Source organism: Gallus gallus, chromosome 19 (assembly GCF_016699485.2).
Source record: "Gallus gallus isolate bGalGal1 chromosome 19, bGalGal1.mat.broiler.GRCg7b, whole genome shotgun sequence".
NCBI classification, from domain to species: domain Eukaryota; kingdom Metazoa; phylum Chordata; class Aves; order Galliformes; family Phasianidae; genus Gallus; species Gallus gallus.
In genome coordinates, this window is record NC_052550.1 from 7,912,725 (window position 1) to 7,931,158 (window position 18,434).

Here is an 18,434-nt window from a genome sequence, read left to right on the forward strand (position 1 = left end):
AAATAATAGGATGTAGTTCAATGTTAATTCATTTTCTTTTTCCTTTGTCTTGTAGAAGAAGAAGATGGTGTTTGGGAGAATGGACTTTCTTATGAATGTCGCACTCTGCTTTTCAAAGCTGTTCACAACCTGTTGGAGAGGTGTTTAATGAACCGGAATTTTGTGCGCATTGGGAAATGGTTTGTGAAGCCTTATGAGAAAGATGAAAAACCTATAAACAAAAGGTAGGATGCTTTATTTTGCTTTATTAAAGAAGCTGTAGAGTTTGTTTAAGCTTTATGCTAGAAGAAACGTTTAATTAAGAGCACTCAATTTATGGGTTGCTTGGGATCCTGAATCTCTGATCTTTCTTGTTTTTCTGCCTTTTGGGAGTTCTTCAAAACTTTCTTATGAAGAAAGGCAGTAATACTGAAGATAATAATCTGTCTCTTCTGTATTGGACACCATGGATAAGAAGAGTTGTAAAAGAAGCTAGAGCCTTCTAGGAATAAAGAAAAAGACAGCTGCTGTGAACCTACCAGTATAGTGGCCAGGACTAATTCTAACTGTGAATAATACTTGTTCTTTAAGGAAGTGGAATCTGGAGAGCCATTTACAGGCATCACATGCAGAGGACTTTGGGAGGAGAGTTTGTTAGCTCCTGTCCAGAAAGAAAGTTGCATCTGGGGACACTATTGGTAGAGAAATACTTCTGGCCTCCACGCTGGGGTGGAGGAGGGCGAGGAGCAAATTTTTGATCTAGATTGGATGAACTTCTCCTCGTAGTTCTAATGTGGTTTGACACGGTCTATGTTGCCTAGCAATAAGTAATGAAATGAATAAAAACTAGGTTATCTGGAACAAGTGTAATCTCTGTTCCCAAATCAGCTTTTAAAATCCAAAGTAATTTAAAGCTTAGAGAATGGCAGTGGGTTTTCCTATTTGTTTCATCTGTGTGGTGTTTTTTTTTTTTTTAATGCATGTGTTAAATCTTGCATGTAGAATGTTTGGAGATTGGTGGCTCTGCTTTTTGGATCTGGGGTTGGCCTTTGTTGGCATCTTCTGCAATAAATTTAAACCAGAAAGAAATCTAGAACTGCTTTGCAGCAGAAGCATGTGTTTATGTGTGTTTCTATCAGTTGTGGACTGCTGCTTTTAATTTGTGGGTAAACTTGTCCTTTTAGTTACAGGTATCCCTTTGTCCCCCCTAGGAAGGGAAAGATATTTCCTTTTTGGAATATCCTTGTCTACCCATTTCTTCTCTCTGTTGGTGCCATACATCAATAATAAAGAGTTTACTTTTACCTCTTTAGACTGATACTGTCTTGGCACACTCTGGGCTTTCCTCAGTTGAGGAACTAGTTTTCCAAATTGCTGTTTGAAACCAGCATTCGTTATGTCATGGCACCTCTTGGAGTAATTCTATAAAGCTCTCTGCAGCAGCTGGAAAAGCTGATGAAAGCTTTTAAAATAAAATAGCAGCATTTGTTTAATTTGGAAACTGATTCTTTTTTTAAGAAGCTCAGAAGGTCAGCGTGCTTGATGAGAATAACTGAAGGAATTGTGAGCTTACCCACAACACCACTTCACCATAAGTAGTTCAGAACTACTGGAAAAATAGAGGGAAAGATAAGACAGATCTGTGTAAAATGTTTTTATTGCAGAGAAATCTGTGTTTTCCACCAGGTACCTCAACCACTTGATATTCTGAGTAGTGGTTTGTATGAAATAAACCACTAAAGTGAGGGGAGTAATTAACAGATGTGCATACTCCTGGCATATTTTGCTCACCCCTTCTAGGAATGTCTTTAAATCTGTTAGGTTGTTCAGAGGTATCTGCTAAGGCTTCTGTTGGTCCAACAGATGTACTTAGCTGAAAAATCACTCTTTTTGAAGCTATATTTTTCTTTTTTGCATTTTCTCCATCTTTCTAATAATAAGAATAGCAATTCATAAATTCATAACACTGATTTGAAAGGCGTGTCATACTCGCCTCTGGATGTGGAAAGAAGAGTCCTTTTTCAGAAGACTGCTTCTTCCTGTATGCATATATCTCCCTCTGGAACAGCAGTGCTCCTCCTGTGTGGAGGTGGTCGTGGATGAATGTGGCAGGTACTGCACCTGTCATGGAGAATAAAGCATTTCTATTCAGGAAGGTTGTAGTTGCTTCTCTATATTGCTTGTGTGCATTAAATGCCTATCTCCTTATTAAGAATGAAAAAAATTACCTTGTGATGATGTTGGTATATCTTTATTCCTCCCTTCGGTCCTAGAAAATATGAAATAGTGGGAGAAATACAGGAGAAAGGGCACATACCCAAGGTGAGGGAGGATTTTCCCTGCTCTGTGGAGTCAGTGAATGAACATTGCTTGGCTTCATTTCAGCCCTTGTTGCTGTTATCTTTAGTGGCTGCTTTCATCCTCTGTGCTTTGTGTTCTGTGGAACTGTGCTTTGCATTGATTTTCAGAAACCCTGAGTGTAGAATCAGTGTGCCTATATAATTTAGAGATGCCTATTATCCTGGGCATGAAATCTGCTACCAGTCTGCTTCAGATCAGAGTTTATGCTACCCTGTACTTTGGGACGTGGCTAGTTACTATGTAGATTGTATTTCTGTGTATTATAACTACAGATTTAGATAAGGTTCATTGTTCTTGTAGACAATCTTAAAATATTTTGATTAGAGACTGAGTAGTTGATGCTCTTGACTGCGAAGGTAACTGGCTAACCTCAGTGTGCTGGCGCTAGAGCTGGCTGTGTAGAACTCTAGTCCCACTTCTTCACTTTCTCTTTGAAGCATGTACAGATAGAGCTCTTTTTTTTTTTACGTGTCGTTGTTCCCACCTGAATTTTGAGGTTTTGTTACCCAGTGTCCCAACTATGAAGATCAGTGCTGTGTTTTCCTGTCTCTGTCAGTGCAGCAGGGACTGGAGGACTCTGCTGGGCAGTGTGCTGCAGCAGGGCAGGCAGCCTGCAGGGCAGGGCTGTGACTTGGAGGTGGTGGTGGGATGGGAAAAAAAATGTTTCTGGTAAAGCAAAAAAGTCAAATGTTTGCATTATGGGGTCACACGCTGCACGTTGACGAGGCTGCAAGGCAATCACCATGACCTGCTCTTCCCTCCCCCTGCTTCCCCCCCAGTCTAAAACCAGCACTGGGAAAAGTGAGACAGTCATGTATTTGGTGAAATTGGATCTGCCAGTGCAAGTCACGATTGCCGTGCCTGAGGAAACTGTTGGAGGTTTTTGAGCATGTTGGTTCCACTGCTGTTTATAGAGACAGGGGAATGGAGTGGGTAACTCCTTCATGTGGGTGTGTGTATGGTGATCATTTTTTGGTTTTTCTTTCGTTTTTCTTTCTTGCTGCTCTTAATATGTAAGGAAGCGATTTCCAAAACATTCAGGAACGGGTGATGAGAGTTACAGGGATACCAGTAGAATAAAAGACAGAAGTGAAGGTTTTGTTAATAGCCCTACTTGTAACCAAATGGGGAAAAATGCTGCAGTGTTTGTCACATCTTTTCTCGATAACTTATAGAGCTTTTGTAATCTACCTTTAAGGTGACCACATATTAAATTACAAAGTTTGACAAATAAACATGTCTTTCTCTCTTCTGCTTTCCAACCTATTGTGGTGTTACTGTCACGTTCAGAAGTAGTTGTGTATGTTTTATTCAGAACTCCACACTTTAGGAATATGAGACAGGGACTGTGATCTGCTGCATCCAACTCTGCCTTTTCTGGTTGGGCTGCTGAAATAGCAGCCTTCGGACGAGGCTTTTCCTCCTGCCAGCTGGATGATAAAATAGTGGCATATACCTAGCATAAATATTATTAGGAAACTTGTCAGAGTAAATGCTATTCTAGGCAAAGTTCCTTAATGAAGATTAAATCTGACACTCCTACTGAAAAGTATGAAGGGCCTACGTGGAGCACATCCGCTGAAGTTTTTTAGGTAATAAGTAAAACTTGCTAACTTTTAACATAATTGGAACGTTGGTAAGCAAATAATTGAGCAATACTGATTTGGTGGGATTCCTTTTAAATAGTAAATGGGCTGATCTGTTCACGTGGAGGGGGAAAAAAAAGAAAAAGCCACAAACACAACACTCCCACCACTTGGAAAAACATAAGTGATAAGCTTATCATAGCTTACAAAATAAAACTTGCTGCACAAGTTTCACAAGTTGTGCTGTTAGACCTTAGCCTGGGTACGGGATTATATAATGCAAGTACGTAACTTCAAGGGAAATGACTGCTGAGAAATATTCTGTGCGTGTGTGTTTCTGTATTTTGTGTGTGTGTGTATATATATAAACATTTAGAAACCATCTTGTTAAGCCATATATATATACACACACACACTTTTTTTTTTTTGCCTTATCTTACCAAGAGGAAAAGGTAAAACCAGCCACAGTGGACGTCTTTCATGAGTGTGTTGGCAATTGTGCAGTCCCAAATGCCCATGGGTTGTGCAGGGGAGCAGTATTTTAATTGGGACGTAGCGATTGCTGCCTCCTTAAGGAATGTTCATAATGTAACAGCAGTTACTCAAAGCAATTGGCTATTGTCTGTTTGGTCTTTGCTGCCCTTAGGACAAAGGGAATGCTGTGCTTCAGCCCAGGTTCCTGCCACTTTGGTTCCCCTCTTTGGTGTCTTTCCCATTTTCCGTGGGGGTTTCTTTCAGTAGCAATGGAGTAGTTCTTGCTTCCTCTAGGAGGATGCTCCAAATTGCTATTAATAATAATTTTTTCAGGAGCAGGATGAGAAGATTTCTGGATGCTAAAACTCAAATCTTGTTCATACTTGAGAATTAACTGTACAAGTCTAACCTGTAGTCACGGGTTTTACCTTTATTTCTGTATATTTAACTTGAAACCTTAATACCTGAAGTGAAGTGGCTCTTCTTTGCTACTATTGGGGTATTTTCTACCATCTTTTAAGTCTGCTCAACTCTTTTTGCTGTGTAAATTTCCTCCCTATGTTAATCTTGAAGTCAAACAAAGTCAACGTTTTTTTTACAACAGCTCTAATGAGGCTGTTCTGGCATGGTGTACCGGCAGGAGAGCAGGTGATGTTTTTCCTTTTACTGTAGACAGCTGGAATTGAGAGCTGCTGTAAGTAGGACAGTGCAGGATAAACAGCAGGAGCTGAGAGCATTGATCACATGATTGTCTCTTTGGAATATTGGGTTGCTACAGAGACTACGAGCAGACAAATTTAGCACTTTACATCAGAAAGCAGTTTTCTCTTATTTGGCTTAAGTTGCAATGCTAGTTTGGCTCATCAGGAAAAACAGGTAGCAATATGGCTCTCAGTTTTTAGCTTTCAACAATAAATTCCTATTTATTTGTTCACTGAGCAATAAGGTAATACAAAAACCATACAGATGCATCAGATTTTGTCAAACAAAAATTTTATAATGCATTTCAGTTTTCAGCTTGGAAAAATCTGGCTTAACAAGATGGTCTCTAAATGTTTCAGAATGGGGCTGAGCAATTCACTGAAAGCTGTTGCTTTGAAATAGTGTAAAATCTGGTTGTTATCTGTTTTCCAGATAAATTCTGGATTCTTTATAGCACATATGTTTCCTTGTGCAAGCACAAGTTTAGATAATTGAGATCTGCATTTTGAATAATGCAAGGATGCTAAAATTGAAGGTAACAGCTTTGTTAGTCTCATCTAAGTTCTGAAGTAGGAGAGCACAAACCAGCTATTTTCTTTCTAAATATTACTTATAATCATTCTTCCTGGAGAAATATGCATGTGTTTTGTGCATACACGTATTTAAAGTTCCACTTGCATTCTGAAAAAATCAGCTTTGCTTCTCTGATTTTATTAGTATATTAAAAAAATTTGTTTCAACCCTTTTTATAGAGGTGAAGCTCAGCTCATTAATAATGTAGTAACTAAATGTAGAAGTCTTTAAGGTGGCTATGACTTATTCTGTAATGAGTTACTACGTTTGTATTTGTTGTAGATTATGCAGCTGGGTTACAGAACAAACAAATTGATCTATCTTAGCTAAGGACGTTTTGATGTTAGCTAGAAGTTATGTGAAAAACATTTTGGAGAGCCTTTGACAGTAGTCATTAATGATGTGCTTTGAACTGGAAGTTTTTCTGCTTAGCTATTAGCTATGTTCTTTGCTTTGTGTTATCATCAAAATCAGCTTTCTGCTATATTTACCTTCATGACCATAGGGAGTTACTTGGAGATGCTTAGAAAGATGTGTGCTGTGCCATCTTTGTGTCAGTAGTTAGAGAAGCATCTGTGTTTTGAGATACCATTACTTCATGTTAAGAAACAGAATATGTAACTTGCTAGAAAAATGTAGATGTGCATTTGTTTAGAGTTCCTTGAGCTTTCACATTGAGGGTATTAGTGCCATTGTGTCTGCTTGAAGTGCAGACCCTGTGATAGGGGCTGATGCAAACCCTGATGTTATGGGGAAACTTGTAGCCAAGGGCAAGAAAGGCATGTTTGTGAACTTGATTAATGATGATTCCAGCTCTTACATAGCAGGGCGACTTTCTGTGATAATGAGTATGTATGTTAGCATGTTCTTCCTGGAGAACTAGGAGCCGTATCCTCTGTGTCCCTCACCCCCCAGCACTTAAACAGGCAAGCAAAAGCAACCCCCCAAAATAAAACAACAAAGAAAGCTCCTAGAGTGTTCCATAATTGAGATAGGCAGGTACACAGATTTATGTTTTTTTCTTTCATTTCTTAAATTGTAAAACAGCAAAAACCCACCACCACCATGTATTTTTCATGTCTTTTTTGTAATGCTGATTTAATAGAACGATCTAATTTTAGTATTTTAATTATATTCATGTTTTGCTTATTACAGCAAATGCATATTTAATTTCCTGTTCCTTTCTAGTCTGAATGAAGGTTTTGGAGTCTCCTAATTCAGGAATATGGCATGGTGAGCAGGAATTGAAGACTTCACACTTAAAATAGCTGTGAAGGTGTGAATGTGGCAGCATGGGAAGCTGCTCTGCATCAGTGCATTACGGGTTTGTGGCTATTCCTGGAAGATGATGGATATAGTCCCCAGGAACTATTTTGAGCGAGCACTTACAAAGGCAGGGTGGTAGGTGGGTTGTGTTAAGGGAGTAGCTCCTGTTGTATTCAGTGAGCCCAGACATCCTCAGGTGGCTCAGCAGCTTTGCTCCTTCTCCACAATGAAAAGCCTGAAGGGCTGCCTGATGGATAACAGAACGTAAAGCAGAGATCAGAGTACAGTGGTAGTGCAGGTTGAGCATGTGCTCAGGTATGTAATTCCTCCAGACTTGCTCTTTGGCAGTTGTTTTGTTTTCTGTTCTACCCTGGTTGCTGCAGTGTTGTTTTTCAACCAAGTTAAAGGGGGAAAAACACAAACAACGACTAACTAACTTAAAAACCCCAACAAAAACAGACAACAGGCTATGCAAAAACCTTATGACTGAACTGGGAAGGATTTTCTTTCAGAAGTAGCCTATTTAGTTATTTATTTCGCTTTAGAAAGCAACTGTAACCTTTTAAAAAGAAACTTTTTGATACTGAAGTTTATTTAAAGAACGTACCACCCGTGGTTGGCTCTAATGAGGAATAACTGTTGGGAGATGCTTTCATTTAGGCAGATAGAATGCATTGGCTGGGAGTTCCCTGGGCAGTTGCTGCTGTGGACCATTGTCAGCCAGTCACAGTGCAGTGATTCGTGGTCAAAACAGCTCGAAGTTTCAGATTGTTGGCCATTACATACTGATTTTTAGCAAACATAACAGAAACAGTGAAGCATATTAATGGGATGTTAACTCTATCTGGTGTGTTTGTACTCCTGAATGAACTGTTCTTCCCAATTGAAAAGTAATTGTGTAAGTCATTAGTTCTGGGAGAGTAATTTTAGCTTTGCAGTGTCCATTTTCCTCATCTACAAAATGGGAATAGAAAAATACATAGTGAGGATATGGCAGGTATTTTGGTAGGCTGGCAGCACTCTGGCATGGTCAGCTACTTGGTTCAGCTCCGAAGTAATTTAGAAAGGCAATCTAGGAGGAAAAGTGGTGGTAGTTATAAAAACAAAAGCATTCATACTTTCAGTGGAAACATTTGGATGCTTTCTTGAATTTACCATCACATGTGCTGTAGGTTTTGTTTGTTTGTTTTTAATTGGAAACTTCCTCATTGCTGTTGATGTTGTTGCAGTATCCTTGCCTTTCAGCCATAGCCCAGTGCTGACTTGATGTAATCCACTGAAGTGTGGGTTAGGGAAGTCCTGGTGCAGCTGATATGCGTGAAGCATTTTGAAGATATATTACTACAGAAGTACTAATGGGGAGGGGAAAAAAAAACCAGACCCAAGTATCTTTTTATCAAGGAGATGCATTCATATTTGCTAATGGAGATGCAGAAACGTTGTGTATATGCACTTCCTTTGTGTGCTTTTTTCCTCTTTTCCTTCCATTTCTCTTACAAAGGTAGAAGTGGAAATCTGTTGAAATTGTCCATACGAATTTCAGTTGCTTTTCACATAATCTTCCATCTCTGAAGGGATTTTGCTCATTCTGATGACGTTTCGTAATTCAGTAACCAGTTACCAATATTGAAGACCGGATGTTGTATTAACGTTCTAAGGTTAAGACTTCCCTGAAATTAACTTGATGTTTGGGGTTGGGCAAGTTGATGAGAGCTTGGGCAGAATTAGGGTTTTGTTTTCAGAACTTCATTTAAAATTCTGTGCACTACTCTTACATATGCACATGTGGCAGTGCATGATCACAGTGTAAAACTAACAGAAAGCAGGTGGACTGAAAAGGAGCTTTAAGACGAGCTTCTGGTGTTGGGAAGGGACATCTGTCTGCACCTCAAGAGCTGCCCTCTGCATGTACAACAGAAGTTCTGAGAGCTGTGGTACAGGTGTTCTTTATATTGCAGTCATGAGATGCTCTGCACAGATTATCTAGTGGTCTTTTGAGCTACTTTAAAAAACAAACAAGTCTGCAAATAGAAGCATAGGATGAACTCTGTATTGGTGGGCAGGAAACCACCAATTTTCTCACTGTTCTTGTGTACTTGACTAAATTGTAAAGGCAATTTGCCTATTTTCCCTTAAGTGAAATGCTTTTTGACCAATTAAGTGGACTTGCTAATTACTGAAGGGGCTGCTGTGCTTTTTTTGCTTGATTGGGATTTTTGGCTGCACTGTGAATCATTGAGAACAGGAGAGGAATTTTGAGAAATAGTGGGATCTTCTTAATGGCTTTTGGAAGGGTTTGAGGAGAGTCCTCTGAAGCTGAGGTTGAGGCAGTAATGAATCTCTGGAAATGCAGAGAATTGGAGAATGTGCAAATGTGTTAAAAACCTTAACAGAAAGCAAGCATGCTTGGAGTATCCAAGTCTGTAGTCTGTAAAATGGAGTATGTAGGGATTGCTGGTAACTTAAAGCTCTGGTTCTGTGTTTCCTACCACCATTTCTCCACTCCCTTACAAAGAGCTTTAATACATTTCTGGCTTGATTGTTGTATTTCTTGTGACTTTTTTACAAGCACCAATATTTCCTACAGTTTTGTAACGTCGTCAGTACTATGATGTTACATGTAAAGAAGGGGTTTCTGAGCGTGACTAGTTAGGGCAAAAGATTAATGCAGTGTTTGAGTACACGATGTGTTAGTTTTACCCTTCACTTTAACCTTTAGGTAAGAAGATTCGTGTTTTCAGGAGATACCATGTGGAAGTTTTTCCCTTAGCTCATGTTTAAGGAGCAGTATTGTGCTGTATTTCTGCAATGTAGCACTGTTATTCTGTTGTGCATGAAATGACATCACTGCACATACTGAAGCAGAAATCAAAGGTGGTGTGCATAGTTTTTATTTCATGTTTAGACTATTCACTAATTCTGGTTAGAGATTGGTGTTCAGGTTTGCAGGAATCAATTTCTGCTTGCAGCTTTCATGCCGAAGCTGTTTGAAATGAGGTTGGTGACAACAGTGGCTACTGTCTTACTAATGAGATTTTGATGGAAACTTCCCACCTGCTGAATGTGGGGAGGAATGCCTTTTTTTCTTCTACTATTTTAAAAATTCTTGTGTTTTTTAATGTGGTTTTTGCATGATGACCTTGAATTTTTGCTTCTATTTAGCAGTAGTTTTGCAGCATAATGAATTGGCATGTTTCTGTTATCATGCTGATGCTTCTCTTTGTTTTGGTTTATCTGAATTCTCTCAGATAATAGTACAGATGTCTGCCCTTTATCTGTGTAATAATGTAGAGCTAACTAGAGACATAGCTTAATCCCATTTAAAGTGTATTTAAAGAATATGTGCTTTTATTTTTAACTCTTCCTCATGTATGCTAAGCTTCTGAATTGGTATCTGTCACTTGGGACCAACAACATGATCCACTATTTCAGTTTAAACCACCCAATATTTTTAAAGTAGAATTCAGTTGGACAAGATCAGTCTTCAACTATTTGCATAAGGATTAAAGTTTAATGAGATTTCTATATAGGAATTCAGTGGTGTTTGATAACCAGGTGAATTGGCTTGAACTTGAAATCATGAAGATGATGCCGAGCTCCGTCACCACAGGATTTTGTCAGCTATCTTTACGGGGATTCCTGGGCAGCTTTTCATCTGCAGGGAGTAGGTTGTCCTGAGCTGGATTACTGAAGCAATTATGCTAAGTAGTTGTCAATGAGTAATGATAATTCATTTGTATGTCTGGATCCTGGCTCTTTTTGTTCTTTAAAAATAAATAATAAAAAAAAGTGAAGAGCAGGTCAGCATACTGTCACAGGTTTGATGCACCTTGAAAATGGCTGTGGTGCAGTCGAGGCAAACTCCCATAGAGGTTTCTGTTGGTTCACTTCATGGCCTGTAGCTTTCAGTTACTGTAATAAGAAATATCGTGCTTCACTTGCTCTTCCTCCTCAACCAGTCTGTGGGTTTTCTCATCCTTGAAGAGGTTTAGGTCCCTAAATTTAATTTGTTGATAGTCAAAGCCATGTATTTTACGCTGTGATGGTGGTCTTGTTGCGGTGCCCATCCTGGTGGCTGCTCTCTGGGGTGTGGATCAGTAAACCAATTTATCTCTGCTGTCATAGACTGAACAGACTGTACCAGTTTCAGAAATATTTTTCCCCATCCAGTTTAGTCTCTTACCATCTACCTCCTGCTGGAGGAAATGCCTTGGCAATGACACTCATGTATCTGGTAACCACGCCTATGGAGGTTTTATTTTAATAGGGATACTGTAGTTCTTCCATGACCTGGAGACTTTTTTTTATTCAATCGATCGAATCTAATTTTATTTTTGGGGCAAAAGGTGATATTGCATTCATACAGTCTTTTTAGGGTATGGTAGTTCATGAAGTGTCTTTCCTTTTGACCTTGCAAAAATGCACTGCCATCTGCTATTTTGACTCGCTTCATTTAGTCTGTTTCCCTTGACCTGTATCTTTTCTTTTCCTGAGACTGAGCAGGTGCTTGATGCTGCCCTCCTTAAAGAGAAAGATTTATTTTCTGATCAGTAGTTTATGAAGGATTTTTTAAGCTTCTCCTTGACTGTCATCCTTCTATTGCTGAAATGTTGGCCCTAATCTGATGTCCTATGTAAACAACATCTTGCTTTTAACACCTGTATTTTCCTATGGGTATCTATTGGTCTGTCACACACTTGAGATAACTTATAGAACTCAAATTGTCATGAATATATATGTTTTTAAGTGATTTTTCAGATGCAACTGTATACCTAAATGCACTATTTCTTGCAACTTGCTTCTGCTTTTTTTTTCCTTCCCAATCTCTGCCTGCCATTTAATTAAAATATATATAAATGTTAAAATATAAATTCTGCTGACTGAATCTGTGGCAGGAGGACTACATACGGCCTCATTAAAATTAATGAATGTTCAGAAATACGTTTGCAGCTTTTAAATAAATACGCTATACAAATATTGTCAGTTTACTTTTAATTGATTTGCAAAAAGCAGAGTTTAAGTTTCTTCTCGAAATCAAAATATGAAGTCTCAATCTAAAGAGACTGAAAACTTAGCATCTCCTGTTTGATCAATCTTCCTGATTGATCTTTGGTTTTAGCTTTAAACTGAAATACTTTGTAAGTACTTCAAGGAATGTGTATTTAGCATTTCCTTGTTATTCAGATAGAATGGATTTTTTTTTTTTTTAGTGCTAATTAGTAAGACTTTTGGAATGAAGTTCTTTCAAAATTAGTGAAAAACTGATCAACCTACTGTTTTGAGATCTATTCTTAGGATTTGTTTTTTTTTCTCTCCCCAGCGAGCACTTGTCCTGCTCATTCACCTTCTTCTTACATGGAGATAGTAATGTTTGCACCAGTGTGGAGATCAGTCAGCATCAGCCTGTGTACCTGCTTAGTGAAGAACACCTCACCCTTGCCCAGCAGTCTAACAGCCCTTTTCAAGGTAGGTTTTCGTAATCACTAATGTCTGTTGAAATAAATCAGTCCTTTCAGTTGTTCAGAATGAGGATTTCTGATAGAGGCTGGGAGTGGGAGCAGGGATGTCATGTATTGTGTTCTACTCAAATGTCTGCTGTATTGACATAGCTAGTTAAGTCATTTGGTCTATCTCAGGTCTTCTGCAGGTGGATGATTTCCATATTCCTCTTCTGGCATGTTGCCCAATAATGTGATTTATGGCACAGTAAATTTAATTTCCAAGTACTGTCCTATTGGTGACTCGAACATTTAGCTTTTTCAACAGTGTTTTCAACATGCTTTATAACCCCCACGTACCTTCCTCAACTTCTATTTTAGAAGTCCATTTCTGACCTGACTTACTTAATCTATTCACTCCCCTTCCCCCTTTTTATTTGGCTCTCCCTTGCCTGTAAATTCCTTTGGTTCCACCAGCAGATGCAGGCTATGCTCTCGAAGACAAAGGAGCGATGGGGCCTGAGTCTGGTTAGTGGGCTGTTTGATCATTCCCTGTGTTAGACACACTTATGTTGGCTACAGAAATCACTTTTCCTGCATGACCACGTGCTGCCCTTGTTTATTAATGCTCATTGTCCAAACTTGCTTTCTTTGAATGCAATTTAACAGCAGCTGTGCTTTCCTAATATGGACAAGACTAAACATGAAACAGATTACTTCCTTCTATATATGTGGCATTGTTGTAACAGTACCCAGCAGAACAAAAGGATGGGGAAACACCTTAACTCTGTCAGAATTTGAGATGGTCCTCTTTATCCCACCTGTGTATTGCAGAGTCTTTGCTGGTCAAGATCAAAACTTGATTGCTGCTTGTTTAAACGGATTAATTTGTAATTGTGGTAACTTGATTCTTACAGTACACGTACATTTAACAATGCATACACATTGCCTACAACTTGTGCCATGTAGTCAAATGTGATCAGGTTGCATTCTGACTTGCCAGTGGTAAGTTGTTAATTTGGTGTGGCTGAAATAACACTAATGCTGTTTTAATGGGCAAGTGCAGATTTTGGTTAGATACAATCTAATTTATTTCTATTTATCTTTTTAGTTATTCTAAGTCCCTTTGGATTAAATGGCACGCTCACTGGGCAGTCATTCAAACTTTCTGATTCATCTACAAAAAAGCTTATTGGTGAATGGAAACAATTCTATCCTGTCACTTCAAACTTGAAGGAGGGGTCCGAGGAAAAACAAGAAGATATGGATTGGGAGGATGATTCTTTAGCTGCTGTTGAAGTCCTTGTTGGTATGTCCTCTCATTACGTTTTAATTACTGAAATTAACAGGTTAGGTTTAAAAACTCTGAATGCAAACATGACCCCACTTCATTCTTTTGCAACTATTTGTGATCGTTTTGCTCGTCTAGTTTATTCTCAGGCCTGTCTAAAATGAATGGCTACTTAAATTGGGTTCTGCAGACCGAGTGGGTGAGGTATTTTAGTTGGTACCCTTAGAAGCGAAACTGTTGATTTTTATATTATAAACAAAACAAAAAAAAGCCCCAAAACAAACAAACCACTAGACTATCACTGTTGGCATCTGAGATGCATCAAAAGCATGTTGTGCTGTTTCAGAATCTCTGCAAATTCAAACAGAACAGACATGCCTTTCAGGGATTTCTTCAAAACCACAATCCTAAAGAACTCAATGTACTCAAGCACTGCATTTATCTGCCACTGTTCCTAAAGTGTAAGCTCCTGGGACACAGTAGTTTGTTTGTCTGCGGTGAGCTATTGACCTTTGATTTGCCAACTAATGTAATCATTTCTCTGTAATATGTGCTACAAGCTTGTATCGCAGTGGTGGCTGAAGACCGTTATGTTGATGGGGATAGGAATCTTGTCAGTGTTATATGATACTTAAAAATGTTGTCTTCAGCTTTATTTATAAATGAAAGAAGATAAATACAAGTAGTTGTATATGACAGAGTTGTCTCTAGCTATACATAAAAACCCTGTTTTATTCACTCACCTAAATCTTCCATATAATAAAGCAAAGCGTAAAGTAATGATGATAGCAGACTCTTTGCAAGGTTTGGTGCAAGGTAGGTAAATTTAACTGGTAAGGTGATCCTTCTGATGGCTATCTTAAATGTAAGTTGTTGGTGAAAAACTGTAAAATAAGCCTGTTTTTTTTTTTTTTTTCCTTATTAGCTGGTGTGCGAATGGTATATCCAGCGTGCTTCGTTCTAGTTCCCCAAACAGACATCCCTGCTCCTAGTACTGTTGGGACATCTCACTGTTCAACTACTTGCTTGGGTGTCCACCAAGTGCCTGCTTCCACACGAGATCCTGCCATGTCCTCAGTAACTCTGACTCCTCCAACATCCCCCGAGGAAGTTCAAACAGGTACAGTGCAACTAGCATCTTGTGGACGTTTTGATGGCTTCTTCTTTACATCAAGCTTTGTACCTGATGCTGTAGTCTAGTACTTTCCTCCTCTGTGTGCGGTGTGTGTATCTAAGCATTTTGGAGCAGCTTTATAAGCACCACTGTGTAGCTCAGAAATTGGTAAGCTGGTATTCAGCCTTTTCACAGTCCTCGGACGTTTCTTTGTAGTTCAGATTCCAACAGACTGTGTGTGAGCAGTGAGTATAGAAATTTGCTTTAAGTCAAAGCAGGTAAGACTTAGTAGTAGTTTCAGATAACTTTACAAATAGTGTTGTTGTTTTTTTGTTTTGTTTTCAGAAGAGGGATGTGTGAGCAGTTTGTGGTTGGGGGGTTGTGGGTTTGGGTTTTTGTCTTTTTTTTTTTCTGCTATACTTAAATTTCCTGTCTGTTTTGATTGCCTATAATTGAAGAAGATGCTTGTTTTCCCTGATTTTTTCCAGGGCTGGTTGAATTGAACTAACAGTGATTGTGAATGTATCACTTCATTGCCTAAAACTTTCCTTTGGTACTGCTTTTTCAGTTGATGCTCAGTCTGCCCAGAAATGGGTGAAGTTTTCTTCAGTTTCTGATGGATTTATCTCTGACAGTACTAGCCATCATGGTGGCAAGATACCTAGAAAACTGGCCAATCAGGTGGTGGACAGAGTTTGGCAAGAATGCAATATGAACAGAACACAGAACAAGTATGTACTCTCCCTTTGTGATACAGAAGGAAATATGGTATTTTGTGCGCTGTGGAAAGTAGCTCTGGTAAATACACTGTGACTGCTAGTAGAAGGTGTTTTTCTTCTTGTTAAAACAAATTTTAAAGGAGTTAATTGGTTCCTAACAAGTGGATTGCTTATCTCTTAAGTTTAATGCCTTCATAAATGGTTATTTATAATTTCTTTGCTGAATCCTGTGTCACAAAACTGTTCTTGAGGCTTGACAGAAGATAATATGTGCTGATCTCAAATAACTCTCCCATACTGAATCATAGGCGGAAATATTCTGCTACATCAAATGGCTTGTGTGACGAAGAGACAGCTGACAAGGTAGCATCCTGGGACTTTGTTGAAGCCACACAGAGGACAAATTGCAATTGCTCTAGGTACGGTATTCAGCAGACTCGCAGTTTATTTCAGCAAAGTTTCACTCTTGTAGAATGTTTATCTTTAGGTGACTGAAGTGTTGCAAAGGCTCAAAACATTTCTGATTTAAATTGTTACAGTTATTACCTTGCAAATTGAATATTAGAATATTCAAAATTGATGTCTGGAGGGTGTAGCGTGTTGAAAGAAATGCGTTTTTCTTCTTTATTGAAATGTTTTAGCTTTCTGGTTTCAACGTGAGCTGTGTATTTTGTAACTTTCCTAATAGAAGAGTGGCAGAGAATACCCAGGCCCTAAGGATGTACATGCAGTTCAGCATCCTAATCTTACATGTTAAATTCTAGGCTTTGTTATTTTGTATCATTCATTCTGTTAGATCATCCTGAGAGTTGGTCTCTTGAACTGGAAGTTGAAATGTTTAATCTCAAGTACGTTTATACTGGGAAGGGGGGAGGGGGGGGGGGGGGGGGAAGGGGAGAAACAAATGAACTGTACTAATGCAGTGGAGGTATGAAACCTTTCTCGGGGTAAATAGCTACATAAGGTACAAAGTATTTTGTAGGTTTTGTGGGACTGACAGCTTGACTTCTAACTCCTTAATGCAGAGACTTGCACAACACTGTTGGTTTGCATTCATGGTTGAATCCAGGAAGTCACTTGCTCATTCTTAGGTTTTTTTTCTATTGATTCAGCAGCGTTGGTGGAAGTTAAAAGCAACATTTTGCTCATATAACTAACTATTTCTGTTAATGGAAGATGATACTCTGTAACTGCCTTTGAGGATTGTGTGGGTGTTGGGCTCATAGGACAGCTTTTCCCATTTTTTTAAGTTGGTATTCTGAGATATTGCAATGATAGTCCAGTCATTCAAAATAAGTTATGGTCAGAGGCAGCTTCCTTTCAAAATACTATCGGTTTCAGACTTCTGTAATCACCTGTTTAATGGCTTAGACGCCAATTCTTTCCTAGTGAAAAAGCCACGATAGGCATATTTGAAAGATTAACGTGAAGTCTTTTTCCCTATGTTAATTCTGCAGGCACAAAAATCTCAAACCAAGAAATTCAGGTCAACAGGGGCAGGCACCACCTGTGGGCCAGCAGCAGCAAGCAGCTCCAAAGCACAAGACGAATGAGAAGCAAGACAAAGGGGATAAGCCACAAAAACGCCCTTTGACTCCTTTTCATCATCGTGTATCTATCAGTGATGATGTTGCCATGGAGGCAGATTCGGCAAGTCAGAGGCTTGTGATGACTGCACCAGACAGTCAAGTGAGATTTTCAAATATCCGAACTAATGATGTAGCAAAGACTCCTCAGATGCATAATGCTGAAATGCATAATGCTGAAATGGCAAATTCACCTCAGCCACCACCACTTAGTCCTCACCCGTGTGATGTAGTTGATGAAGGGGTAAATAAAGCTCCTTCTACTCCTCAGAGTCAACATTTCTACCAGATGCCAACACCAGATCCCTTGGTTCCCACCAAAACAATGGAAGACAGACTCGATGGCTTGTCTCAGCCTTTTCCAGCTCAATTTCCTGAAGTTATAGAGCCTACCATGTATATTGGTACTGCAGTGAATTTGGAGGAAGACGAAGCTGATACTACTTGGAAGTATTACAAAGTTCCAAAGAAAAAGGATGTGGAATTCTTACCACCTCAGCTTCCAAATGATAAGTTGAGAGATGATCCAGTAATACCTGCTGGACAGGAGAACATAACATCAGTTACAGAGTAAGTAATACTTCAAGTTACAGTAATGATGTGAGAAAGTGAGGAAAGTGAAAGGCCAAAGGCAGTAGTTTCTCCTAATAAACAAACTTGACACTAAAGCATAATGTTGCTCTCATCAGCTTGAGCAGTGTTGCCAAGTAAGCCTTGATTTCAGCGCTGTCTGTCCGTAAGAATGTAATACTTGTGAGATGTGGGCAGGAAGCACAGTCAAATATGTCGTAAGACTTTTCAGCTTTTCCTTGTTAGAACTCTGAATTAGCAGGTGATAATGAATATTATTTTTCTACTCAAAAATTAATCTGTAGCCAAATTATGCCCATTTGGGACTCACGGTCCCAAACAGTGACTCATGGTCCCAAACAGTTCTGCTCTTCTCTTTATTCTTTAATTTTGAAAGCTGGTTATTTAAATGACTGAGAACAGTGAAGAAGCTAATCTGCTTTCCTGGAAGACATTAACTAATATGGACGACAACTACTTTCTAATACCAGAAATTTCTCAAGAGAACACGAGCATCAGTTTATACATCTTGCTGTGACTTGGGTTTGTTGTTCAGCAGGTTTAAGGGCTTGAGGTTATCGTTCAAATGGAACAAGTGACCAGTGTTTGTCTGCCCTTGCTGTTTTGGGCCCCAGATCATATGGGAAACCCCCATTCATTAAATGAAGCATGTTTAAGTTGAGAGTCATGCTAGTTCCGTCTTAAAACCACAGCCTTAAAGGTACAGGAAATGTGTCTGGGATCTTGGAATTTTTTGTATTTTTGTTTAAGCTGA

At 39.0% G+C, this 18,434-nt stretch overlaps 1 protein-coding gene across 4 annotated transcripts in view; it reads left to right on the forward strand.

The window, feature by feature from the left end:
- MED13 (mediator complex subunit 13) overlaps window positions 1-18,434 on the forward strand; it is a 49,599-nt gene that overhangs the window by 12,503 nt on the left and 18,662 nt on the right. For 2 of the 4 annotated variants that reach the window (XM_040650504.2, XM_046902699.1), the window contains 8 exons: window positions 56-224; window positions 12,262-12,407; window positions 12,857-12,907; window positions 13,491-13,688; window positions 14,596-14,790; window positions 15,353-15,515; window positions 15,812-15,922; window positions 16,961-17,659. In XM_040650504.2, the coding sequence (XP_040506438.1) occupies window positions 56-224; window positions 12,262-12,407; window positions 12,857-12,907; window positions 13,491-13,688; window positions 14,596-14,790; window positions 15,353-15,515; window positions 15,812-15,922; window positions 16,961-17,659 (1,732 nt within the window). The remainder of the gene's footprint in view (window positions 1-55; window positions 225-12,261; window positions 12,408-12,856; window positions 12,908-13,490; window positions 13,689-14,595; window positions 14,791-15,352; window positions 15,516-15,811; window positions 15,923-16,960; window positions 17,660-18,434) is intronic. The other 2 variants (XM_040650505.2, XM_004946722.5) reach the window with 2 other exon arrangements.